Below are 26,727 nucleotides of genomic sequence, written 5' to 3' on the forward strand. Positions count from 1 at the left end.
TAAATGTAATAGAAATCTATCAATGCAAACTGATTCTAAGATTCATGGTGATATTTTTTTGTTGTTTGTCTTTGAATTACCACCAGAATTATTGCTGGGGCTCAGTGTCAGCACTATGACTCCAATGCTGCTGATGGCTATTACTTTTCCATTGTTTCTCTTTCTGCTTTTCGACTTCCTTACATCAGGTGAGAGTAATTTCAGAGGATGTCAAAAATAGAGGGAGAGAGAAAGGAAGACACCTGCAGGCCTGCTCAGGTGGGGAATAGAGGCTGGTACCTGTTCCTTATGGTAATGCCTGCACTCAAATAGCATGCCACAGCCAGGCCTCCTAAAGATGACAAGTTAAATTTCAATATAGTTAACATCCAATTTGACTTACATTTCTTAACAACTCTTCTCTCATCTCTTTTAATGATGTTGTTTGACGTTCCATCTGTGGTATTGTAGCACTCACTTTTTGTTTGTCTTTCCATTGCCGTCTGTCCATGTTTTGTTTCAGCATTAAATTCTTGTATTGCATTGTTTCCATGTCTTGTTTCAGCATTAAATTCTCGTGTCGCATTGTTTCCATGTCCCATTTCAGCACTAAATTCTCATCTCGCATTGTTTCCATGTCTTGTTTCAGCATGAAATTCTCGTGTTTCATTTTTTCCATTTCTCTCTGTAGGGTAGCAATTTCATCCTGTAGCTTTTGGTTTGTATCCAGTATATTGCTTTCAGTTGCAGGACTTCCCGTATCCTAAGTAAAGCATAGAAGACTTTCAGCTAACAGGAAAATGACCGATTACAATTTTCTCTGCGACTATAAGCACTGCTTGTGCTATACACAGAAATGATTAATATTCTGCAATTAGAAATAGTTGGATTAATCTTTAAAGTTTAAAGCAGTATAAGTGTGCACCTGTTTGAAATTTTAGGACAGAGATGGTAACTCCATATTACACCTCAGTTCTTGCATGGGGTGAGCCCTGGCTTTGATTCTGAGCTGGTATATAAACAAGGAAGACAAATAAACAAGAAAATATAAAAGAGGGCATCACAAGTAGCTCATCAGTGCAACACTTCCTTTCCTTCCTACATGTGTCTGTGTGTGGGTGGGTGCATTTATATGTTCTACATATATAAGCATGAGAGTACATACAGTTGAAGACAGTGAATCTAAACAAATAAATCAATAGCCACAGGTACTTTCTTGATTCCTTCCTCTGTGGCTGAAAATTGCTCAGTTCTGAATGTTAGAGGAGTTGGGCATTAAACCTAGGAGAATCATAGATTCTATGTCTACACACATCAGTGAAGGTGAGAAAAAGACAATTTTCTCAAACATGTCATTAATCATTATTCTCTATATCTGCCTTGCTTATTCATAGTAATACAGAGACAACTCTAAAATGTTGCTGAGTGGAGAAAACATTAAATGGTGAAATGATGCACATTTCCAAATGTCTCAACAGTGACTAATACAAGAGTAGCACAGGAATAGCAGGATAAAACTTTTAACAAATAAGTATATTGGAGGCAGAGCCAAGATGGCAGACTGAGAAGCAGCTACTGGTCTGAGGTAAGGTAACAACTGCTGGAAACGGTAGGATTTTTTGCCTTCAGCAAGACAGTGAATTCGGGGTCCCAGCTGTGACATCAAGGGGGTGAATATAGCCCAGTTTGGGTTAGAATATAGAGGAAAAAAGAAAGGAACAGTTTTTTTTTAATTATTCCCAAAGTGCACCTGTGCCCCCCCCCATAACCAGACCCTGGGTGCAGAAAGCTGCTCCTAGCAGGCTTCCCTGCTGAACTTCTTTCTTTACCAAGATTCCTGGCCCAACAGGGGTTCCATTCTAAGCCTATTCCTTTCTGAAACCCTTGGCTCCTTTTCTTTCTAAGTGGCCAACTGGATCTACAAAAGGGAAAGACAGCCCTGAGGTGCTTTTTTGTTGTTGTTTGTTTGTTTTACTTCCTTAACAATCAGCTGCCTCTGCTCAGGCAGCTTGAGGCAATCTGGGACAGGTTTTTTACCCTGCTCTATTTTATGATTAATATTATATAAAGGTGTATCTCTTTCCCCCCCTCCTTAAGGTTGACCAGAATTAACTCTTAGTGTATTTTCCATTGCTAGAGGACCGGACATCTTATCCATTGTAAGAGGAACCTGTTTCATTACTCTTCCCTCCACTACACAATCTCCCTTTCTCACTCCTTCTAGCTAATTAAAAAATAAAATAAAAAACAAATCAATTAATTAAACAACTTTCCTTTCACTGCTCTTTTATTACAGTTCTATTTCTTATCTTTTTTCTTTTCTCTCTCTTGTTTCTTTTTTTTTTTTCTTCTGGTCTTCCTTTCTTCCTTTCTCCTTCTTCGGATTTCTGAATTCACTGATATTCATTTGTGAATTATTTTGGGGAAGAAATCTGATTCAGCGTGGACTCTCTATGTGTGTAGCTCTGCTCTACTTCCCTTACTCCTCTTGCTACCCCTAGAATATACAGCGGGTAGTAGATTTGCATAACTATCTATACTTGCTATCCATTTTTTTCTTTCTCTTCTTCACTTGGACTTGGTTGATATTTTTTCATGGACTGGAGACATTGTTTGGCTAACTGGTAGTGGTTAAACTGCTTCAATCCTTGCTTCAGTTGCTATTGTAATAGCTGAGGCTGGTGATTGCATTTGTCATAAGGGTATTTAGTACAGTGCTGCTTGTACTCAAAACACAAAAACTGAGGAACAACAGAACATAAAAATAAGAAACACATTAATCAAAAAAATGGGTAGATCAAGAGCAAATAAAACTGCTACTCCAACGAATGAAGACAAGAGCCCAGAAGAAACTACAAATCAGCTAGAAGTAACCATAGGTAAGAAAAGTATGCAAGCAATAATAAATTTATTAATCACAGAAATGAAAACAACTTTGGAGGAAAGGAATGGCAGTATTAAGGAAACAACAGTTGAGACCCTCAAGGAAAATACTGGTTATCCTAAGGCAATTAGAGAACTGAAAGCTGAAATAGCTGACTTGAGGAAAGAAGATGAGGGAAGGGAAAGCAGACTAACAGAAGCAGAAAACAGAGTTAGTCAGACAGAGAATGAGCAAGAGAAAACTAAGAAAGAGGCGAAAGAGCTCAAAAAGAGATTGAGAGACACTGAAAACAACAACAGAAACCTATGGGATCATCTCAAAAGAAGTAACATTCGTATAATTGGCCTGCCAGAGGAAGAAAGAGAGGAAGGGGAAGGAAACATTCTAGAGGAAATTATAGAAGAAACATTCCCAGACTTGAACAATACAAAGGACATTAAGATTCAAGAGACCCAGACCTGAAGACACCAAGACATCATAGTCACAATGAGAAAAAGTAAGGACAAAGAAAGGATCCTAAAGGCTGCAAGAGAAAAACAAAAAGTCACATACAGGGGAAAACCCATACGACTACCAGCAGACTTCTCCACTCAGACTCTAAAAGCCAGAAGAGTATGGCAAGAGTTCTGTCGAGCTCTGAATGAAAGAGGGTTTCAACCAAGTTTAATATATCCTGCTAGGCTTTCATTCAAACTAGATGGAGAGATCAAAACATTCTTAGACAAACAGCAGTTAAAGGAAGCAACCATCACCAAACCGGCCCTGAAAGAGGTTCTAAAAGACCTCTTATAAACAAGAACTTCACTATAATACTTGCCATATATCAGAGCAAATAAAAATTCGTTCAACAATGGCACTACAAAACATTAAATCCATAATATCAATAAATGTCAATGGCTTAAATTCACCCATCAAAAGGCACAGAATGGGAGGATGGATCAGAAAACATAGCCCAACCATATGCTGCTGGCAAGAATCCCATCTGACACAACAAGATAAACACAGACTTAAAGTGAAAGGATGGAAAACTATCATACAGGCTAATGGACCACAAAAAAATCTGGAACAGCCATTCTCATCTCTGACACAATTGATGTTAAATTAAATAAAGTACTAAAAGACAGGCAAGGTCATTCCATAATGATTAGAGGATCAATCAGCCAAGAAGATTTAACAATTATTAACATCTATGCAGCCAATGAGGGTCCATCTAAATACATCAAGCACCTACTGAAAGAACTTCAAAAATACATCCATAGTAACACAATAATAGTGGGAGTTTTTAACACCCCACTCTCACACTTAGACAGATCCACAAAGCAGAGACTCAACAAAGAAACAAGAGAATTAAATGAAGAGATGGTCAGACTAGACCTCCTGGACATCTTCAGAAGCCCTTCACCCCCAAAAATCTGGAATACACATTCTTCTCAAATCCACACAGCACATACCCAAGGATAGACCACAGGTTAGGCCACAAAGACAGCATCAATAAATTCAAGATCATCTCAGGGGGTTCACTTTCTAACAAAGTCCCAAAACCTAGATTTACACCAGTTTCTGTGAGAGAGCGCATATGTTCACACGTATCCATCAACTACTGCGAAATATATACCTGAAAGCAGAAGTACACTAGAGTTTGCAGTGAGTACCCCCCCTAACACTTCCTCTCCACTATTCCAAGCTTTGGGTCCATGATTGCTCAACAATTTGTTTGGCTTTGTATGTTAACTCTCTTTTCAGTCACCAGGTTCCAGATGTCATCAGGATGCCAGCCAGGCTTCCCTAGACTGAAGACCCCACCAATGTGTCCTGGAGCTCTGCTTCCCCAGAGACCCACCCTACTAGGGAAAGAGAGAGGCAGACTGGGAGTATGGACCGACCAGTCAACGCCATGTTCAGCGGGGAGGCAACTACAGAAGCCAGACCTTCTACCTTCTGCAACCCACAATGACCCTGGGTCCATGCTCCCAGAGGGATAGAGGATGGGAAAGCTATCAGGGGAGGGGGTGGGATATGGAGATTGGGTGGTGGGAATTGTGTGGAATTGTACCCCTCCTACCCTATGGTTTTGTTCATTAATCCTTTCTTAAATAAAAAAAGAAGTGTTCAATGATTTTCATGAATGAATAAAATGATTGGAACTTCTTTTAGTTTATCATTACAGGTTTCTAACTAGTAAACTGCTCCTTAATTCTGAGTGAAAGCAGCAGAAGTAACAAATATTTCTGAAAGGCCATTCCTAAGCAGTGAACTTATTTCCTGCTCCTCTTCTGTCCCCAAAATTCCCGAACCATCCTGACTGCCAAAGAGAGAGGCTAGAATAAACACAAACATAGTCAGCCATATTTCAGTGCTGCTATAATTTGGTTCTTCTGTAACTACAGGTACTTTCTCTCTTGCTCTAGTTATACCTAATACAAGGTAATTGCACTTTGACTATCAACATAAATGGTTATTTTTTAAGTAGCATAGAAGTCATTTGTACTATACCATGTACTTTGTATCAAGCCATACTGTTCTGAGCCTGAAAGAAAAGAGGGAAAAGAATGATTTCAGGCTAATGTCATGTAATTATTACAAAGAATGAACTCTAAGTTTATCAGAATAAACTCTTGGCATTGTACATTTCAGATTCCTTGAGAATTATCAAAATAAAGGAATCAATATTATCATTCTCTGCTACACACGTTTGCCCAATGTAGCATCTGGATTCCGTGTACATGGAAAGGTTGCTATACAATGTGCAAAACAGCAAAAAAATCTACAGTTGATATATATCTGACTCTATAAACATTCACCAATATGCAGACTGTGTTCCATTCAAAACTATATTGATGCTGACAAGACCAATGATTGACTTCTCAACATCTGTCACTGACCCTGCTTGGTACATTGAGCATACCACTTGCCCTTGAATTATTTTGACCCTGAAATATAGTCTGTGTAGTGCTCTTCATAACAGGCTGCTTCTCGTGCACAAATCTCCTGTTTGCCGTCATACACAGAACTACTCTTATGCCTTGATCAGGTGCAAAGTGCTCAACAAAGTCACACCTACTTGTGCCAAAGGCACTGTTCTTACCATTAGTATTTAAACACTTCATACCTCTGACTGTTGTGCAGATGTCACCTCAGGCTAGTGCCAGTTCACGCAAGAGTTGGGACATTCTCGGAGTACCTTTCCCAACCAATCTTGTCCAGGCTGGTCACTCCCGGTTTTTGTCCTATAAAGCCCTTCTTCTTCTGCCCCTCACTCACTTCCCAGCCTTTCACTTGGGTGATTAGACACAGGGAAGGTTGCTGCATGAGGCATCCAAAATGGCTAACTCCATGTGGCCTGAACCACTGCACTCTCACCCAACTTTGAGGTGCCAGCAGAATAAACAATTGTGTTCCCTCTCTGCTCTGGATCTCCTCTCTCTCTCCTCGGCGTCACAGCATGACATATTACTAAAACTGTAAAATCTTTGTATAATACCATAATGGACATGCATATAATATCTGTGGTTATATGTGGATGTTCCACTTTAAGAATGCATAGCCACTGCTATAAATCTTCCCATGAATGGATCATGAGCTTACTAGGATCTCATCTATTCCTTATTGAATAAGGTCACTCCCCTCAGATTGACAAGTGCTCAGAATAAAATTCAGAGCCCCAATCATGAAAGTCCTGTTTCTACCACTGACCCAACTCCATAGCCCACTACTATCTTTATAAAATAATGCATTTAAACCTACATGATTCTTTTTTTATGTTTATTGATTCCCTTTTGTTAACCCTGTTTTATGGTTGTAGTTATTATTGTTGTTGTTGTCATTGATTTTATTATGATGGATACAACAGACAGAAATAGAGGATGGGAAGAGGGTGGAGAGAAAGATAGACACCTGCAGACCTGCTTTACCACTTGGGAAACGACTCCCCTGAGTTGGGGGCTCAAACCGGGATCCTTAAACAGGTCCTTACACGTTGTGTCACCTGTGCTTAACCTGGTGCACTTAACCCGCTGTCATATACCCTGACTCCCCAATTTGATTCTTATAGAGCAATTGCAGACACATCAAGTTTAATAAGTATGGCTTTCCCTAATGAATTATTCCTAAAAGCACAACAATTCACATACCCATATAACAACCTCTTTTTTCTTAAGTCAAGATATATTGTAGGGAGTCGGGCTGTAGTGCAGCGCGTTAAGCGCAGGTGGCTCAAAGCACAAGGACTGGCATAAGGATCCCGGTTCGAACCCCGGCTCCCCACCTGCAGGGGAGTCGCTTCACGGGCGGTGAAGCAGGTCTGCAGGTGTCTATCTTTCTCTCCTCGTCTCTGTCTTCCCCTCCTCTCTCCATTTCTCTCTGTCCTATCCAACAACGACAACAACAATAATAACTACAACAATAAAACAACAAGGGCAACAAAAGGGAATAAATAAAATAAATATTAAAAATAAATAAATAAATAAATAAAGATATATTGTTACACCTGTTAGAATGTATCTGCCACAATGTGTATGACCCAGGATTCAAGACTCAGGTCAGTCACTGCCGGGGCTAAGCTCATGAGTCGTGAAGTAGTGGTGCAGGTCTTTCCCTATTTCCCCAATGCAACTAACATTTGTTTATTTATTTATTACTAGATAGAGATCGGGAGAAATTGAGAGGGGGAGATAAAGAGGAAATGAGACATAGAGACACCTGCAGCTCTGCTCCACCACTCATGAAGCTTTCCTCCTGCAGGTTGACATCAGCGGCTTGAACCTGGGTCCTTGTGCACTGTAGTGTATGTGCTTAACAAGGTGCGCCACCACCTGGCCCCCTGTAAGTCATTTTTATATGAAATAAATGTTTTAAAATATGTAAAGAAAAATTAAAAAGCTTTTAAAATTTTTTTTTATTTATCTTATTTTTGAGAGAGATGAAAAGAAAGAGACAGAGAGAAACCCCAGAGCACTGCTCAGCTCTGGGTTATGATGATACAGGGGTTTGAACCTGGGACTAAGGATCCTCAGGCAGGAGAGTCTGTTTGCATAAGCATTATGCTATCTCCACTCCCGACTACCCAAATAATAACCTTTGAAGCCACATTCATTCCAAGATATTAATTCCTTTAATGCCTTTCTGAATATATATGATTTTCTAAAGGATTAATTCTTCCTTATTGTAATTACATGTCAGTGCAATCTTTAAGTAATTAACTATCATTTGCTAGTGTAAAACTAGATCATCACACATGCATATTTTTATTGCTCCCAACCTCACTTTCATTCTTTTTATTTCAGGCAGAGATAAATAAGGGCCCAGGGACCTCAGTGAATGAGACCTTTTAGTGTAGTTGCACTCCCCTGTGGTGTAAGGACTTCAATACTGGCTGTACAATTAGTGAGCTGTGCCTTACCCACTGAACGAACCCTCAGCCCTAAAAGAAGCATTTACTGTAATGACTTCATATCTGTCTCATCTATTTTCATGTTAAACAAGCAACAGCTTTGTCTGGTATAGTTCAGATTTCTCTATACTAGTCATTGAAACTGAATGGCATTTTCAGTAACAACAGTTTTATTTTTATTTATTTATTTTTTGCTTTAATAAAGCAATAAAGAATTTGAAGATTTTACCTCCTTGGAGTGTGGCCTATCTCCGTTTGAAGTTCATCAAGGGTTAGTGTAGCACCCTTTTCAAACACTGGTGTAACTACAGATATTTCTGATGCCAATCTCTTCTCTCCTTTTCCTTTCATCTCCTTCATTACAGATTGGTAACTACAACATAAAATATGAAGAAGATCAATGTTTCATAATAATACAACTGGTAAAGAAACACACTTACCCCTAACTATGTCCATTTCCAAAACCATGTACCGAGAACTGTCGGGCAGCCCCCCTGCTCTGCTCCATGTCTGATATTATGGTCTACTAACATAATCATTGTTTTGATGAGAGCCACCCTGCCTACAGTGTATTAATTCATCCCACCAGATAAAACCTTCACAACAGTAGCTTTGGAAGGTTCGTGCTCTTTCCTTTTCTCCATCCCCTTTCCTAGCCTTTTCCTATTCCAACTTGAAACTTCTGTTTCAAAAGATATAAAGGTGTTGTCTCTGATCAATAAAGACGCATTGCAATCTCGCTCTGCCATGAGTTCCTGGTACCTATCCTGTGTCACTGAGTAAGCAGCAGCCCAGGCTGGCTCCTGTCGAGTTCTCTCCAACCCAGAGAGCACATGCCCAGGAAGAAACACCTTCACACTAACCTGGCAGAGAAATAGCACCCTCTCTGTTCCAGCCCTTCCCTACATTCCCTAGGGATAGATCAATTATACAGTGATATATTGCTCTCCACTTACCTATCACACTTTGCAGCTCTGCTCTGCTGCATGTGGTCACGTAATCCATTGTTGAAACCTGAAACATCCATTTTGCTTTGTGGAACTGCCATTCTACTACTTAAGTGCAATATTTCCTCGTTCCCCTTCATCAAAGTTCAATATAAGGAACAATGTTTATTATTTTATTCACTAAAGATGCTGTCACTTAAACTGCTTTATCATTAGAATTATTTTTATCATTTGAATGAATAAAATTATTTGAACTTATCACTACAGATCCCTAGTTGTTTTATAAATTGCTTTCTGAATTAATGAACATTCCTGAGAGGTCAGCCACGATTTGTGAACTGATGTACATCCATCCACTGTGCACTCCCCAACATTTTCAATCCCCACTGACTGGGAAAGTAATAGACAGACAGATGCAAACACCATCAGCCAGATTTAAGTGGTGTGATGTTGTGGTGCTTCAGTAACTAAGCACTGAACTCTTCTTGGCTGGATTACTTTTCTTCTGCTTTTCAGATGGCTTTGGGTGCTAGCAAATGTTCAGTTCTGTTGACAAAGACATGAAGCAGTATTTGCCACAATAGAAGCCACAGGTCATTATGGTGCTTCTTATCAACTGAGAGAACAGCATTCAAAGAATGAGTCTTGCCCCACCAATCTACATATTCAATAACCATACAAGAGTACATCCAGATGACAGAAAGCTAATTATAGCCTGAACCAACTCCAGCTAGTGACCTCTTAGTAACACTAGTAACAGAAAGGTCAATGCTAAGAACACCTCATATTATTCACACTTCTAGGAGCGCAATGCGGAATGATTTTATGAATTAAACTAGCCAGGTAATTTGAAAGTGTTACCATGTTAGTGCAACTTGATGCTACACGTGGTAGAATGGATTCATATAGCATCCATTTTTATAGAATGATATCTCAGCATGCTGTTAGTCTAGAGCTCAGTTTTCTAGAGTTCAGTGCACTTTAACTCAGCATTTTCCTTGAGATTTCAAGGTGGAATTGCTCTGATTTTATTTTCAGTGTATTTTATTATTATTTTGTGACAGGCTTATTGATGCGTTCAGTACCATTACTGTGAATTCACTGAACCCAGTCACCATCTTACTTCTTATCCTCCTCCTCTACCTTCTCCCGTCCTCCTATTGCTGCTTCTTCCTCCTCCTCCCACTCCTTCTTACTTCTTCTCCTTTCTCTCCCTTCCTTTTTTCCTTTTTTTTTTTTTTAAAACAGATATATTAAAGAGAAACTGAGAATGAGGGAGAGAGAGAGAGACAGAAAGATTGATAGACTGTTAGGAACTCTGCTCCTGTGCTAAATAGAAATATATTCAGGCTCCAGGTCAGATCAATGGGGTAAAACAGTTAATTTTATTTATATACTTTCAAGATTGGTAGCTACTCTCTGCTCTAATCCAGCATTCTAGCCCTATTCTCAACTCTGACATTATCTTCCCAAACAATATTCTTAGTCTACCCCTATGTTAGCTTTCACACTCAAGCAAAAATTACTAAAGTCATGTGGCCCCCTGGAACATACCTAAAACAGTCTTCCTATTCAGTGAAGGAAAGAAAAAGAAGAGAGATACCTGCAGTAGTGCTCCACCACACATGAAGAGGATGCTTTCCCCATACGGTTGGGGATACGGACCAGGGACGTGAACCCGGGTCATTCTATCTGCTATCTTGTGTCCACTACTGGGTGTGCCCTTAGTCCCCCACCTTCAATACTTGATTTGTGTCTCTGGCTTTAGGAAAGATGTACAGTTCTCCACAAGGGCCCCCAGAGATGAATCTCTGAATTCTCCTGGAGGGCAGCAGAGGTATGAGTCAGAGGGAGGGCTGGGGTCTCCAGGAACTGGGGTATGGCCTTCCTAGTGAGTCTGTTGCTATGGAGGCTGAGCTCCAATCAGATATCTGCTTTCCCAATCTCTGTGGGATGACAGGTCAAAGTGGAGATTAACAGAGATTGTGCCCTGCCTATGTCCTCTCAATACTCCTTCCACACAGTGAATGAGAACACAAATGGCAGTGGTGTTAGCATTGACCCACTCCCAATACTCTGGGCAAAACAACACACCTTTGAGGACTGCTGATTTCTTCTAAAAACTGAAATTACCCTCTGGAAAAATGCCATTCCAATGCCCTTTTTGGTGGCTTGATCCTCATAAGCATGCTTCTTCTTCATCCTCTTCTCACCTTCACATTCCTATAAAAACACACAGATTACATTAGAAAAGTTTGTAAATTGTGACTTGAAGCATTTGATATCCATACTTTTGTGACTACATGCAGATACTGCTAGGAAATGATAGGCCAGAATCTTACAAAGAAAGGGAGTCTCACAAAGAATGCCAGAAATCAACCTGATGCAGACCTAGAATAAAAACCATAATGTGGAGGCTAGTCATCCCATTATTGTAGAAGTATTGTAGGAAGAGTCAAAAATCACATTATTAAGCTCCTGGTAGCAAGTGAAAATGTAGACAAGACATTAGTTAGAAAAGCATATGGCACAGTGTAGAAGGACTCCTAAGGGATGCTCATAAAACTTCAGCCTCATAAAAGGAAGAAAATATAATCTGAGACACTCTACTGTTACAACTAAGGGGCCCAGAAAAAAATGGAACTAATGGAACAAAGTCAGTGGACAGGGTATATAGTGGATATTGAGGCAGAATTTAATGGGATGGAAACAAAAAGACAATGCAAAAGATTGGTGTACCCAAGAACTTCTTAAAAAAGGAAAACAAAAGTGAGAAATCCTTACTCAGTCTAATGAAGATAAAAGAAAAAAAATCATGTTAATTAATAGACTTATAAATAGACTGGAAACCAGATCTTACATCTCACAAGAAGCTAGTATAATGAAATATGCTCTTGGGGACCTGGCAGGGTTCAGAGCACATAATAAGAAGCACAAGGACCGGCACAAGGGTCCTGGTCCGAGCACCTGGCTCTCCACCTGCGGGGGGGGGGGGGGGGGGGTCACTTCACAAGCGGTTAAGCAGGCTTGCAGGTGCCTAGCTTTCTCTCCCCCTCTCTGTCTTCCCTTCTCCTCTCATCCTCTCTCTGTCCTATGCAAAACAAAAATATTGGAAAAAAAAAAAAGCACTGGAGCAGTGGATTCATAGTGCAGGCACCAAGCCCCAATAATAACCATGGAGGCAAAGAAAAGAAAAAAAGAAATACACTCCTATATATCCCTCTCTCCACTGTTTTGGTCATCAGACCTTTATCAACTCTTCACGAACTAAGAGCACCAACTCCACCTGGAAAGAAAATAAAGAACAGACAAAGATAGTGGCAGGATAGTGTGATGCTTCAGAAGATGATTCTTTAGTCACTATCAGACCACCCCATCAGCTGGGGCCCTCCCTCCCTACTCAGGGAGTCCTGAAATTCCCAAACTGGCATGATGGGCCTAGACCTCGAATAAATCCCTCTCTCAATTGTTACCGGTCATTTCTCTCAGGAACAACATAATAGAACCCTTTGTGGGTCCCCATAGGACATTGTCCTCAACTTGGATCTACAATGCTAGAGAATGTCCCATCCTCCAAAGGGAGGATGGACAAAATATACTATGCTACACCTCAGGAAGATGAGTCGATATTGGGGCAGCTTGGAATGTTTCTACTCATGACGACAGAATGTGAGCTCAGATCTACAGGGATGCAGAGGTCACATAGGCTCCTAAGCCCATCAAATCAATGGGGTTTACAGTCAACAATATTTATAACACTTTCCCACATTAGGGAGCTACTCTCTTCCCTGATCCAGATTTCTGGTCCTTTACCAGCCATGGCATCATCTCCCCAGACAATAACTTGGAACCATTTGCATATCAGATTTCAAGCTCAGGGAACAACAAAAACAAGAACAAACAAACAAAAAAAATAGTATAGCCGCAGGCCCTTTGGAATAGAAGTAAAACATGCCTAAGAACTACTTACAAAATGGAGCTACCTACAAAATGGAGGGAACCCTCCCCACCCCCGACTCTTCGAATGAACTATTCCAGCCTTTAGGTCCATGATTGGTCAACAATTTGTTTGGCTTTGTATGTTACCTCTCTTTTCAACCACCAGATTCCATATGTTAGCATGATGCCCACCAGACTTTCCTGGACAGACAACCCCACCAATGTTTCCTGGAGCTCTGCTTCCCCAGAGCCCTTCCCCACTAGGGAAAGAGAGAGAGAGTCTGGGAGTATGGATTCACCGTATTCTGTAGGAAAGCAATCACAGAAGTCAGACCATCAGCATCCCACAATGACCTTGGATCCATACCCCCAGAGGGTTAAAGAATAGCAAAGCTATCAGAGGAGGGGGTGGGATACAGAGTTCTAGTGGTGGGAATTGTGTGAAGTTTTACCCTTCTTATCCTATGGTTTAGTCAGTGTTTCCTTTTTTTTTTTTTTTTTATTTAAGAAAGGATTAATTAACAAAACCACAGGGTAGGAGAGGTACAACCCCACACAATTCCCACCACCCAATCTCCATATCCCACCCCCTCTCCTGATAGCTTTCCCACTCTCTATCCCTCTGGGAGCATGGACCCAGGGTCATTGTGGGTTGTAGAAGGTGGAAGGTCTGGCTTCTCTAATTGCTTCCCCGCTGAACATGGGCGTTGACTGGTCGGTCCATACTCCCAGTCTGCCTCTCTCTTTCCCTAGTAGGGTGGGTCTCTGGGGAAGCAGAGCTCCAGGACACATTGCTAGGGTGTTCAGTCCATGGAAGCCTGGCTGGCATCCTGATGACATCTGGAACCCGGTGACTGAAAAGAGAGTTAACATACAAAGCCAAACAAATTGTTGAGCAATTCAATGTTTCCTATTTTATAAAATAAAAATTTTTTAAAAATGGCGTTTACCATATAGACCCAGCAGAATATATAAAGCACCGCTAGTTTAAGAATCAGAAAAAGGATTAATGCCTCCTACGTTTCCCATTAAACAACCATACAGCTGTAATTAATAGATGACAGCTAATTCTGCTTTAGCCCCACTGTCAGCTGATAATAGGAACTCTGATGAGGCTGTCTGAGCAGAAAGCAAATGATTAGTCAAATCCTCCTGAGGTGGCATTGCTAGCATTAATTGAAGCCCAAAAGGATGGCAGCAACAACTGATAAAAAAAAATATCATTTCAAATAAAGAAATCTAGAGGATGGGAGAGGTGGAATGACATATTCAAATTACTAAAAATTAAATGTTGTCAGTCAAAACACTACTCTCTTCCATCCTTCCATATCAGGGAGAAATGAAGGTCATTTGCCTTTATCTTGACCTCCAACTATTCTTCCCTGGTAAGTACTATTAAAAGGAGGTGTACATGGCAAAATCAGGGTGTGTGGGGGAAGAAACAAAGAAATTCAGAATAGACCAGGATACATCAGCAACAGGAGGCACAAAGAGATAGGAAATGTGAAGACAAGATATGGACAGAATGATGCAATCAAATGCTGGTGAATTAAAATCCACTTGACATATAACCAAGGTCACTGCTGAAGAAAACTACTCCATGGTTTTGTTCACAAGTCAGATACAGTGAACTGAAATGTATGCAATTTCAATAATAAAAAAGTGACATTGTGAGAACTACAGTAATTCTGGCAGGAGTGGTGGGTGAGTTAAAGAAATTTAGTGAGGTGGCAGTGTAGGAATATGCTCCTGCAATTATGATCTGTGAACCATTATAAAGAGGCTTAAAAGAAGAGAAAGGGAAAGGAAAGGAAAGGAAAGGAAAGGAGAGGAGAGGAGAGGAGAGGAGAGGAAAGGAGAGGAGAGGAGAGGAAAGGAAAGGAAAGAAAAGAAAAGAAAAGAAAAAAAAGAAAAGGAACTGGCTGTGTGTAAAGACCCAGGTTCAGGCCTTTGCAATTCTTAACAGAGTTGACATTTATGAAAAAAGGGATGACAACTAAGGACACATTTAATATTTCACTGTATCTAACCAATGCACATTGTAATTAATTCAATATATTAACACCGGGCATTGGCACACTTGCATAAGTGCACATAGTACTAACCTCAAGGGCCCATATAATACCTGGATTCAAAACCCTGAAACCTTCCAGCAGGGGAGAAGCTACACAAGCCTGGAAGCAGGTTTCCAGACCTTTCCTTCTACCTCCGTGTCTCCTGCCCCTCTCAATTTCTCCCTGTCCTACTCAATAAAATGGAAAAAAATGGCTGACAGAAGCTGTGGACCCCAACTGCCTGCAACCAGCACCAGCAATAACAATGAAGACAATAGTAATAAAGAAATTACTAAATAAGAAAACACGTATACATTTTAAGAAATATGTTTAAGTTATTTTTACTATACCTTGTCATTTTTTCTAAATGATTTCTTAAGAGACCTGGAAAGGATAAATAGACATTTCAGACAAATATAACATTCTTATGGCAAAACATACAACTACTTTGGCAAAAACTCTGCATTTAAAAATAATTGGTTAAAAAGAATTGAAAAATTCAACGACAAGATAAACATTAAGTAATAAAAATAAAATTCATAGTATTAATTAAAATATTGCATGTAACACATGTGATAGGCAAAAGAAAAGAAATGCATGTTAATCCATGATTGGATACACAGAGTAGTTTGGTAGTCATTGTGATTGAGAATCTATTACTGTGTTGCAACAAAATCAATAAAATACCTAGGAGTAAAGCTGACCAAAGAAGTGAAAGACTTGTATACTGAAAACTATGAGTCAGTCTTTAAGGAAATAGAAACTGATACCAAGAAATGGAAAGACACCCCATGCTCATGGATCAGAAGAATCAGTATTATCAAAATGAATATTCTCCCCAGAGCCAGATACAAATGTAATGCGATACCCATCAAAGTTCCACCAAGCTTCTTGAAGAAAATAGAACAAAAACTACAATCATTTATCTGGAACCAGAAAACACCTAGAGTTGCCAAAATCATCTTGAGGAAAAGAAACAGAAACGGAGGTATCACACTCCCAGATCTCAAACTATATTATAAGGCCATCATCACCAAAACAGCCTGGTACTGGAACAAAAATAGGTACACAGACCAGTGGAACAGAATTGAAAGCCCAGACATAAATCTCCACACCTATGGACATCTAATCTTTGATAAGGGGGCCCAAAGTATTACATGGAAGAAAGAGACTCTCTTCGATAAATGGCACTGGGAAAACTGGGTTGTAACATGTAGAAGAATGTAACTGAACCACCTTATCTCACCAGAAACAAAAATGAACTCCAAATGGATCAAAGACCTGGATGTCAGGCCAGAAACTGTCAAGTACTTGGAGGAAAACATTGGTAAAACACTTTCCCACTTAAACCTCAAGGACATCTTTGATGAAACAAACCCAATTGCAAGAAAGACTAAAGCAGAAATAAACCAATGGGACTACAACAAATTGAAAAGCTTCTGCAGAGCCAAAGAAACTATCACACAAACAAAGAGACCCCTCTCAGAATGGGAGAAGATCTTCGCATGTCAAACATCAGAAAGAGACTAATCACCAAAGTATACAAAGAACTCATCAAACTTAGCACCAAAAAAGCACATGACCCCATCCAAAAATGGGCAGAGGATATGAAAAAGACATTCACTTCAGAGGAGATCCAAAAGGCTAACAAACATAAGAAAAACTGCTCCAGGTCGCTGATTGTCAGGGAAATGCAAATAAAAACATTGAGATACCACCTTATCCCTGTGAGAATGGCATACATCAAAAAGGACAGCAGCAACAAATGTTGGAGAGGCTGTGGGGACTGAGGAACCCTTCTGCACTGCTGGTGGGAATGTAAATTGGTCCAGCCTCTCTGGAGAGCAGTCTAGAGAACTCTCACAAGACTAGACATAGACCTTCCATATGACCCAGTAATTCCTCTCCTGGGGATATACCCAAGGATTCCATAATGCCCAACCAGAAAGATATGTCTACATCTATGTTCATAGCAGCACAATTCATAATAGCTAAAACCTGGAAGCAACCCAGGTGCCCAACAATGGATGAGTGGCTGAGAAAGCTGTGGTACATATACACAATGGAATACTATGCAGTTATTAAGAACAATGAGTCCACCTTATCTAACCCATCTTGGACAGAGCTAGCAGGAATTATGTTAAGTCAGCTAAGCCAGAAAGATAAAGATGAGTATGGAATGTTGCCAGTAATCAACAGAAGTTGAGAAAGAAGAACAGAAAGGGACACTAAAAGCAGGATATGATTAAATTGAGAGCAGGGCACCAAAGTAAAAACCCTGTGGTGAAAGGGAGGGTGGCCATTGGCCTTCCTGGCATGACAGGGGGTGGGGATGTGGGGTGGGGTGTGGGGAGGCTGGGGATGGGACACAGTCTTTTGGTGGAGGGAATGGTGTTTATGTACATTCCTAATAAAGTGTAAACATATAAACCACTAATTAATATGAGAGGGGAAAATTGATCATATGTCTAGAACTTCTTAAAACACAGACTGAATGTTTTTAATACATAGGCTGAGTCTTTGATATGTAGACTCTCTCAAAAGCCTATACAAGGAGAACAGAAGCAACCAGTGGCACCACTATATACTAAATGCTGGGTATTAACAGCAAACTCTAACAAAGGGACTTTTCAAAGTTAACCCAATGACCAAATAATGTGATGATAACAATAACTATCCATTGTTTTCTTGAACCCTAAGACAACAGGACCCTCACATTTCCACTATAGAGCCTGTATTTTCCCCCAGTCCTGGTACCTTAGGGTGGGGCCCACTTACCTGCATGCTGCTCTCAATTCAAATCAAAGAATACTGGATCCGCCAATCACAACCTAGTCAAGGCAAGGAGTGCCACTACAACATGCTTCACTTCAGACTGTGACCAGAGACTTCAGGTGTGTAATGACAACCCTTCAGCTTTATCACTCGAGTGAGACCTTTTCTTTCATTGTATCCTCTAATTCCATTCCAGGTAGTCCACTCCCCAGTAAAGTCCCCAAACCTAGATATAGTCCAGGTCCCCTGAGATAGAGCATAGATTCACACATGCGCATAAACTAGGGGAAAAATATATACCTGAAAGCAGAAGTATACAAGAGCATGCAGGCAATACCCTCCAACACCTCAGCTGCACTATTCCAGTCTTTAGGTCCATGATAGTTCAACAATTTGTTTGGCTTTGTATGTTAACTCTCTTTTCAGCCACCTGGTTCCAGATGCCAGCAAGATGCTGACCAGACTTCCCTGGACAGATGACCCCATCAATGTGTACTGGAGCGTCCCTTTCCCAGAGCCCCACCCTAGAGAGAGGCAGACTGGCAGTATGGATCAACCAGTCAACGCCCATGTTCATTGGGGAAGCAATTACAGAAGCCAGACCTTCTACCCTCTGCAAACCAAAATGACCCTGGATCCATACTCTCAGAGAGATAGAGAGTGGGAAGGCTATCAGGGGAGGGGATGGGATATGGAGATGGGATATGGAGATGGGTTATGGGAATTGTGCAGAACTGTACCCTTCTTATTCTATGCTTTTGTTAATGTCTCCTTTCTGAAATAATAAAAAATAAACTTAAAGAATCTATTACTGGAACAACAATTAAGAAAGCATCCAGTATTTACATTAGGAAACTATTTTCAACATATTTGATAATGTTAGACTATGGGAACTTGCATACAACCACATGCATTACTATAGGTATCTACACATCTTTAATACATTTTAAACTTGTAATGATCTTCAGAGCTTGTTATAACTATGTAGATTATTAAGTAGAAATTAACTGAAGTAAATTAGCTTGAAAAACTTGTTGTTACATTGTCTTTTAGGCTTTGCAGGTGGTGGATACCAGAGGGAAGAAGACTTAATAATTTTGGTGGCAGGTGCAGTGAACACACACATACATACACACACACACACACACACACACACACACACACACACACACACACACACACCTCTGCATGCATGAAACTACGTTCAGGAAACCTTATAAGTTTTTAAATTGATATTGATGACAACAGGAACACTTAAAAAATAAAATACTCTCTTTGGAAATGACATCCTGATCATGACTGCTAAAGGTGGGCCTTACTTTATCCTCCTATAAGATCAATTTCAAAGAAACATTTATCCAGTTAGAACAACTCATTAAGAGAGATGGAAACCAAGGCTTACAAAGCTGAAGGAGGCCTACACACTAGTCAGAAAGACTGACAATGACCATAAACAGAAAGTGGCATTACACTATAGTAGGCAGCACACATGGCATACATACAAGCCCTTGAAAGTTCACCCTCCACTGCTCAAGGTCTCCAACATGTGTGCCCTACCACTTAATGCACACATAATGGAATGTATTAAATGTTCTTCAGGGCTGGAGAGGTGTGTGTGTGTGTGTGTGTGTGTGTGTGTGTGTGTGTGTGTGTGTGTGTATGTGTGTGTGTGTAACAAAACTCATATTTTCTTTCAGGACTGAGTCACAAAAGTGACACTTGAGGTTAACTAAATAAATGCTGGAATGAAATGAAATTTTGAGACGTGTTCCTTAAATTATGTCGATATGGAGAAACTCTGCCCTTTGTGAATGGGAGGAGTGTGCAGACAGCAATCATGAGGAGATAAGAAACTGTACCTAAAGTACAAGTGGGTTATCAATGCAGACATGAAGAGATATATACTGTGTATATATGTAACATGGAGCACTTCATTAATCTGCATGTTATGCTTGGGCAGGAGCCAGCATAATCCTGTCTGTACTGTTCCAGGGTACTTGTATGTGCTGCAAAAGCAAGCAATCTACTTACAGTTTTTAATAAGATTCCTTTAAAAAATATTTTATGTATTTATTTATTATTGGATAGAGAGAGAACTTGAGCAAGGAAGGTGGAGATACAGAGGGAGAGACACAGAAAGACGCCTGCAAGCCTGCTTCACAATTTGTTAAGAATAAGCTGACATTTTAAATAAGCTATTTGTCTAACATTTTCAAAAAGCCATACTGTTTATGTATTTGCATTTTCTGATTATCAGGTATAGTTGACAACTATTACTAAAAGTAGTAATAGTCACACTAGCAGAAGCCAGAGTTGAGTAGTGCCCTGGGGGAGGGGGCGAGAACAAAAAAAATATGAAAAGAATCAAGAGATAAAAGAAAACAAAGGTAATAAAAAAGAAAAGAAAAAACAGGAAAACAAAATCATGCAAGATGAAACCTGGACTGAACGTGATACATTGCATCAAAGCTAATAAAGCAGGGCATGGAAGAGAAGAGATGGAACAGAGCCTTGAGCTTCAGGTGTGTGAAGGTGGAACACAGACATATGTATGGGAAAATGTGTCCTTCAGATAATATTCACAGGGAGATGAGAGCCTACATTTATATTAACAACTCCACTAAAACCCATCAATGGCAAAGTGCACAGCTGTTATAAATAATGATGTTATCTCCCTTACCTCATCTTAGATAGAACAGGAAGGCCAATAACATACCTTTTAAAAGGTTGAAAAAGAATAGAGCTGTTCTTAACAACACTAACAGAAACTCATCTTCTTAAAGCAATTCGACAACTATTCTGACATCTTTTTTTTTTAAACTTTTTTTTTCCTAAATTTTTATTTCCAAAGAGGAAACACAGACATCTTTTCTATACACTTACTTATCAAAGCCCTTATGTTCCACTGTAACGACTTACTTTTTCTTAGCATGCGCATGCTTGGTAGATGGCAATACCCGATTCTTAAAAGCAGAGTGATGATATTTGCCTTTATATTTTTCTACTCTACTCTTTGTTGTCAATTTTTCATCTTCACCCTTTAATGGAAGTGTGACATAAAACATTATATTAATTCTTTAAAATATAGTTTTATCTGTCAATTTTAATCATTTGACTTGTTATCTATGATCACGATTTTCATAACTTTAAACTTTCATTATTTATTTATTTGCTCCCTCTAGATCACTGGCTTTTTTTCTTTTTTTAAAATATGTATTTATTTATTTTCCCCTTTGTTGCCCTTGTTTTTCTTTATTGCTGTAGTTACTATTGTTTTCATCTTTGTTAGACAGGACAGAGAGAAATGGAGAGAGGAGGGGAAGACAGAGAGTGGAAGAGAAAGACAGACACCTGCAGACCTGCTTCACCACCTGTAAAGCAACTCCCCTGCAGGTGGGGAGCCAGGGGCTTGAACTCGGATCCTTAAGCTGGCCTTTGAGCTTTGAGCCATGTGCACTTAACCTGCTGAGCTACCGCCGGAACCCCCTTTCTTTCTTCTTTTTATACCCCATTACTCCTGGGCAAATGCAGCAGGTCTACTAAACAAACATCTGTGAAAAGTCCTTCCTACTTGTCAACAGATTAACTATCAACTGTTCACTGCTTAACAGTGTCACCCCCATTTTAATGGAAAGAAGATAAATAATAAACAAAGAACAATCAGTCAGATGTAGGTGGGGTGCTGCTTCAGGCATGCAAAGGGAGCTTCCTTCTACATTTAGCTAGTCTAGTCTCCCCTAACTTGTACAATTCTTTCTTTTCATTTGAATATTGGAGTTTTAAGAAAAAAGTCATATTTTTACCATACAGAACCAGCAAGGGTTCCATAAAAGTCTGTAGCTTAGCAATGAAAAATGAGTAGATTGAGTGATTCTCCCTAAGCTTCACATTCCATAGCTATACTGCTGTAGAAACAGAGGACACAAAGATTATTATTTGTTTTAGCCCCATTCTATTCTTTTAATAAGATCTCTTGACTAGGATATCTGATCAGAAAGGCCTAATTTGTCAAATGCCCCAAAGTTGGCATTACTAGCATTCATGGGACACCATATGATGGTAGCATTGTACTGGTTAGAGGAAAAAGAAGATATGGACAAGAAGACATTATGGCAGAATGCTGTGGGAAGTAAGACATTTGTGTACAAATATAGGGCTATGAGGTTTTCTTCAGAATTAATTCTCATCACAGACTCAAGAGCAATGGAGGGGTGGAAGGACGTATTCAAATCATTAACAGATACCACGACCAGTCACCAAAGCTCTATCTGCCAAATTACCCTTCAATTGGAGGCGGAATAAAGATCTTTTGCCTCCATAAACTCTTGCCTGTCAAGAATTATTGAAAAGAACAGCATGTGATAGCAGCAGCATGTTGGGAACATGTGTGAGCCTGATAGGGAGACACCCTGAAAGCAGCAGAAACAACAACAACAACAAATAAAAAAGAGAGGAAGAAAGAAAAAGAAGTAAATGAATTCAGAGTAGATGGGAACACAACAGCAGAAATAGGAAAGCACAAAGAGACAGGAACTGGGAGCACAAGATGGACAGAATGGTACAATCAAAGGCTGGTGAATTAGGTTAATGGGTGACTGTGAATGAAGTCAAAGACAACTCTACCCTATGGTTTTGTTCACAAGTAAGATATATAGAGAGAATTTAAACTTAAGAAACTTAAATAAAGGGGGGAAAGGACCTTGTGAGAACTACAGTAGTAGTGCTAGGAGTGGTGGGTGAGTAAAATTAATTTGGTGAGCTGGCAGTGTAGGACTATGCTCCTGGAGCTATGACTTTCTGAACCATTATCAAATGGCTGATGAAGAAAAGAAGTGAAAAGAGAAGAAAAGAAAAGAGAAGAAAAGTAAAGAAAAGAAGAGGAAATGGCCATGTTTAAAGACCAAGTTTCAAGCCTTGGCAATTCTTCACAGAGCTTACATTTATGCCAAAAGGAATTACAACTAAGGGCACATTTAATATTTCACTGTATCTAAACTAATGTACTTTGTAATTAATACAAAATGTTAATACCCGCCAGTGGCAAATCCACAAAAGTGCACACAGTAATAAGTGCAAGGACCCTTAAAGATCTGGATTCAAAGCCCTAACCCTCCTGGAGGATGGAAGCTTCACAAGTGGGGAAGCAGGTCTCCAGGTGTCTGTCTTTCCTTCTCCCTCAGTCTCTCCTGCCCCTGTCAATTTCTCTATGACCTATTGAATAAAATGGGAAAAAACATGGAAAGCAGCACCAGCAGTAACCGTAGAGACAATAACAAATATATATATATATATTTATTTATACAAACATATACATTTTAAGAAATGCATTTAAGTTATTTTCACTATACCTTGTGATTTTCCTTTGATGAGTTCTTTAGGCACCTGGAAAGGATAAATGGTCATTCCAAGTAAATATAAAATCCTTATGGAAAATCATGCTATTATTTTGACAGACACTCTGCATTTGTAACCAATTTGCTATAAGGAAATTGTATGTGGAAAACACAATGACAAGATAAACTTTAAGTGATGAAAATACATTTTGCTGTACTAACAAAAACACTGTATTTAACTGTTGAGATAGGCAAAAGGAGAGGAAATGTATGTTACTTCGTAAGTTGATACAACAGTTTGTCATTTTGATTAAGAATCTTTACTGTGACAGTTCAGTGGTAGCGCAGCGGGTCAAGAGCACATGGAGCAAAGGCAAGGACCAGCAGAAGGTCCTGGTTCGAGCTTCCCCTCCTCCCGGCACTTCTATCTGTACTACAACAGCGACATCAACAACAACGATAATAACTACATCAACAAAACAACAAGGGCAACAAAAGGGAAAAATAATACAAATATATTACTACAACAAGGGCAACAAAAGGAAATAAATACATATAAAAAATAAAATTAAAAAGGAAATATCTATTACTGGATGGAAAAATAGGAATGCAACCAGTATTTACGTTAGGGTACAATGCTTTTAAAATTCTAAAAAATATTTTTTTTATTTATTCCTGTGCTTGCTCTTGTTGTTTTATTGTTGTAGTTGTTATTGATGTCATTGTTGTTATATAGGACAGGGAGGGGAAGACAGAAGGGGGAGAGAAAGATAGACACCTGCAGACCTGTTTCACTGCTTGTGAAGTGACTGACTGCAGGTGCGGACCCAGGGGCTCGAACTGGGATTCTTCTGCTGATCCTTGTGCTTTGTGCCACCTGGACTGAGCCCACTGCACTACTGCCTGACTGCCAGGTTACAGTTTTCAATGTGTTCGATATTGTAAGACTACTGAGAATTTGCAAAGAACCACATGCATTACTATAGGTAACTACACATCTTTAAATACATTTTAACCTCATAATGCTCTTCAGAGTTGGTTATAATTATGTAGATTGCTAAGTAGTAATTAACTGAAGCACATTAATTAGAAAAACCATTTATTATATTGTCTTCTAGATTTTGTAAGCAATGATGTGGTTGGCAGAGGGAAGAAGACACAATAATTGTGGTGGCAGTTGCAGCAAGTTACACACACACACACACACACACACACACACACACACATACATCTACACACATGAAACTACTTTCTGGAAATCTCAAAATTTTGTAAATTTCTATTAAGCTACAACTAATACTTTTTAAAAAATAAAGTACTCCTTGATAATGACATCCTGATCATGACTGCTAAAGATGGGTTTTAGTACATACTCTTATAAGATCTATTTCAAAGTAACATTCATCCAGTTAGGAGAGAACAACTCAAAGAAACATTTATCCAGTTAGAAGAGAACAACTCATTAACAGAGATGGAAACCAAGGCTTACAAAGCTGAAGGAGGGCTACACACTAGTCAGAAAGGCTGACAATGACCATGAACAGAAAGTGGCATTACACTATAGTAGGCAGCACACATGGCATATATATATAAGCCCTTGAAAGTTCACCCTCCACTGCTCAAGGTCTTCAACATGTGTGCCCTACCACTTAATGCACACATAATAGAATGTATTAAATGTTCTTCAGGGCTGGAGGTGTGTGTGTGTGTGTGTGTGTGTGTGTGTGTGTGTGTGTGTGTAACAAAACTCATATTTTCTTTCAGGACTGAGTCACAAAAGTGACACTTGAGGTTAACTAAATAAATGCTGGAATGAAATGAAATTTTGAGACGTGTTCCTTAAATTATGTCGATATGGAGAAACTCTGCCCTTTGTGAATAGGAGGAGTGTGAAGAGAGCAATCATGAGGAGATAAGAAACTGTACCTAAAGTACAAGTGGGTTATCAATACAGACAGGAAGAGATGCATACTGTGTATATATGTAACATGGAGCACTTCATTAATCTGCATGTTATGCTTGGGCAGGAGCCAGCATAATCCTGTCTGTACTGTTCCAGGGCGCTTGTATGTGCTGCAAAAGCAAGAAATCTATTTACATTTTTAAAAAGCTTCCTTTTAAAATATTTTATGTATATATTTTTGGATAGAGATAGAACTTGAGCAAGGAAGGTGGAGATACAGAGGGAGAGACACAGAAAGACACCTGCAAGCCTGCTTCACAATTTGTTAAGAATAAGCTGACATTTTAAATAAGCTATTTGTCTAACATTTTCAAAAAGCCATACTGTTTATGTATTTGCATTTTCTGATTATCAGGTTTAGTTGACAACTATTACTAAAAGTAGTAATAGTCACACTAGCAGAAGCCAGAGTTGAGTAGTGCCCTGGGAGAGAGGGGAGACAAAAAAATAAGAAAAAAATCAAGAGATAAAAGAAAACAAAGGTAAAGAAAAAGAAAAGAAAAAACAGGAAAACAAAATCATGCAAGATGAAACCTGGACTGAACGTGATACATTGCATCAAAGCTACTAAAGCAGGCCATGGAAGAGAAGAGATGGAACAGAGCCTTGAGCTTCAGGTGTGTGAAGGTGGAAAACAGACATATGTATAGGAAAATGCGTCCTTCAGATAATATTCACAGGGAGATGAGAGCCTACATTTACATCAACAACTCCACTAAAACCCATCAATGGCAAAGTGCACAGCTGTTATAAATAATGATGTTATCTCCCTTACCTCATCTTAGATAGAACATGAAGGCCAACAGCACACATTTTAAAAGATTGAAAAAGAATAGAGCTGTTCTTTACAACACTGACACAAACTCATCTTCTTAAAGCAATTCAACAACTATTCTGACATTCTTTTAAATTTTTTTTTACTTAAATTTTGTTTCTAAAGAGGAAACACAGACATCTTTTCTATACACTTACTTATCAAAGCCCTTATGTTCCACTGTAACGACTTACTTTTTCTTAGCATGCGCATGCTTGGTAGATGGCAATACCCGATTCTTAAAAGCAGAGTGATGACATTTGCCTTTGTATTTTTCTACTCTACTCTTTGTTGTCAATTTTTCATCTTCACCCTTTAATGGAAGCGTGACATAAAACATTATATTAATTATTTAAAATATAGTTTTATCTGTCAATTTTAATCATTTGACTTGTTATCTATGATCACGATTTTCATAACTTTAAACTTTCTCTCATTTATTTATTTATTTGCTCCCTCTAGATCACTGGCTTTTTTAAAAATATGTATTTATTTATTTTCCCCTTTGTTGCCCTTGTTTTTCTTTATTGCTGTAGTTACTATTGTTGTCATCTTTGTTAGACAGGACAGAGAGAAATGGAGAGAGGAGGGGAAGACAGAGAGTGGAAGAGAAAGACAGACACCTGCAGACCTGCTTCACCACCTGTAAA

At 39.3% G+C, this 26,727-nt stretch overlaps 1 protein-coding gene across 1 annotated transcript; it reads right to left on the reverse strand.

Annotated features, from left to right (window-relative positions):
- Nucleotides 1-11: 11 nt before the first annotated feature.
- LOC132542161 (uncharacterized) lies at nucleotides 12-26,417 on the reverse strand. Its single transcript, XM_060204920.1, has 9 exons — nucleotides 26,272-26,417; nucleotides 23,316-23,349; nucleotides 20,887-21,005; nucleotides 15,543-15,576; nucleotides 11,294-11,422; nucleotides 9,209-9,333; nucleotides 8,482-8,625; nucleotides 5,357-5,390; nucleotides 12-742 (listed from the first exon to the last, which is right to left on the reverse strand). The coding sequence occupies exons 1-9, from the start codon at nucleotides 26,415-26,417 to the stop codon at nucleotides 362-364; spliced, it is 1,146 nt and encodes a 381-aa protein (XP_060060903.1). The 3' UTR covers nucleotides 12-361.
- Between the last annotated feature and the right edge of the window lie 310 nt (nucleotides 26,418-26,727).

The sequence above is a fragment of the Erinaceus europaeus genome, chromosome 1, assembly GCF_950295315.1.
Source record: "Erinaceus europaeus chromosome 1, mEriEur2.1, whole genome shotgun sequence".
NCBI classification, from domain to species: Eukaryota; Metazoa; Chordata; class Mammalia; order Eulipotyphla; family Erinaceidae; genus Erinaceus; species Erinaceus europaeus.

Excerpts from the sequence above, each read along its gene's own strand:
- LOC132542161 (XM_060204920.1), bottom strand. The coding sequence starts at position 26,417 with ATGTTTTATGTCACGCTTCCATTAAAGGGTGAAGATGAAAAATTGACA. Across the intron at positions 15,577-20,886 it reads CATGCGCATGCTAAGAAAAA|GTCTCTTAAGAAATCATTTA; the intron begins GTAAGTCGTTAC and ends TATCCTTTCCAG. Across the intron at positions 9,334-11,293 it reads GAAATCAGCAGTCCTCAAAG|GGGAACGAGGAAATATTGCA; the intron begins GTGTGTTGTTTT and ends ACTTTGATGAAG.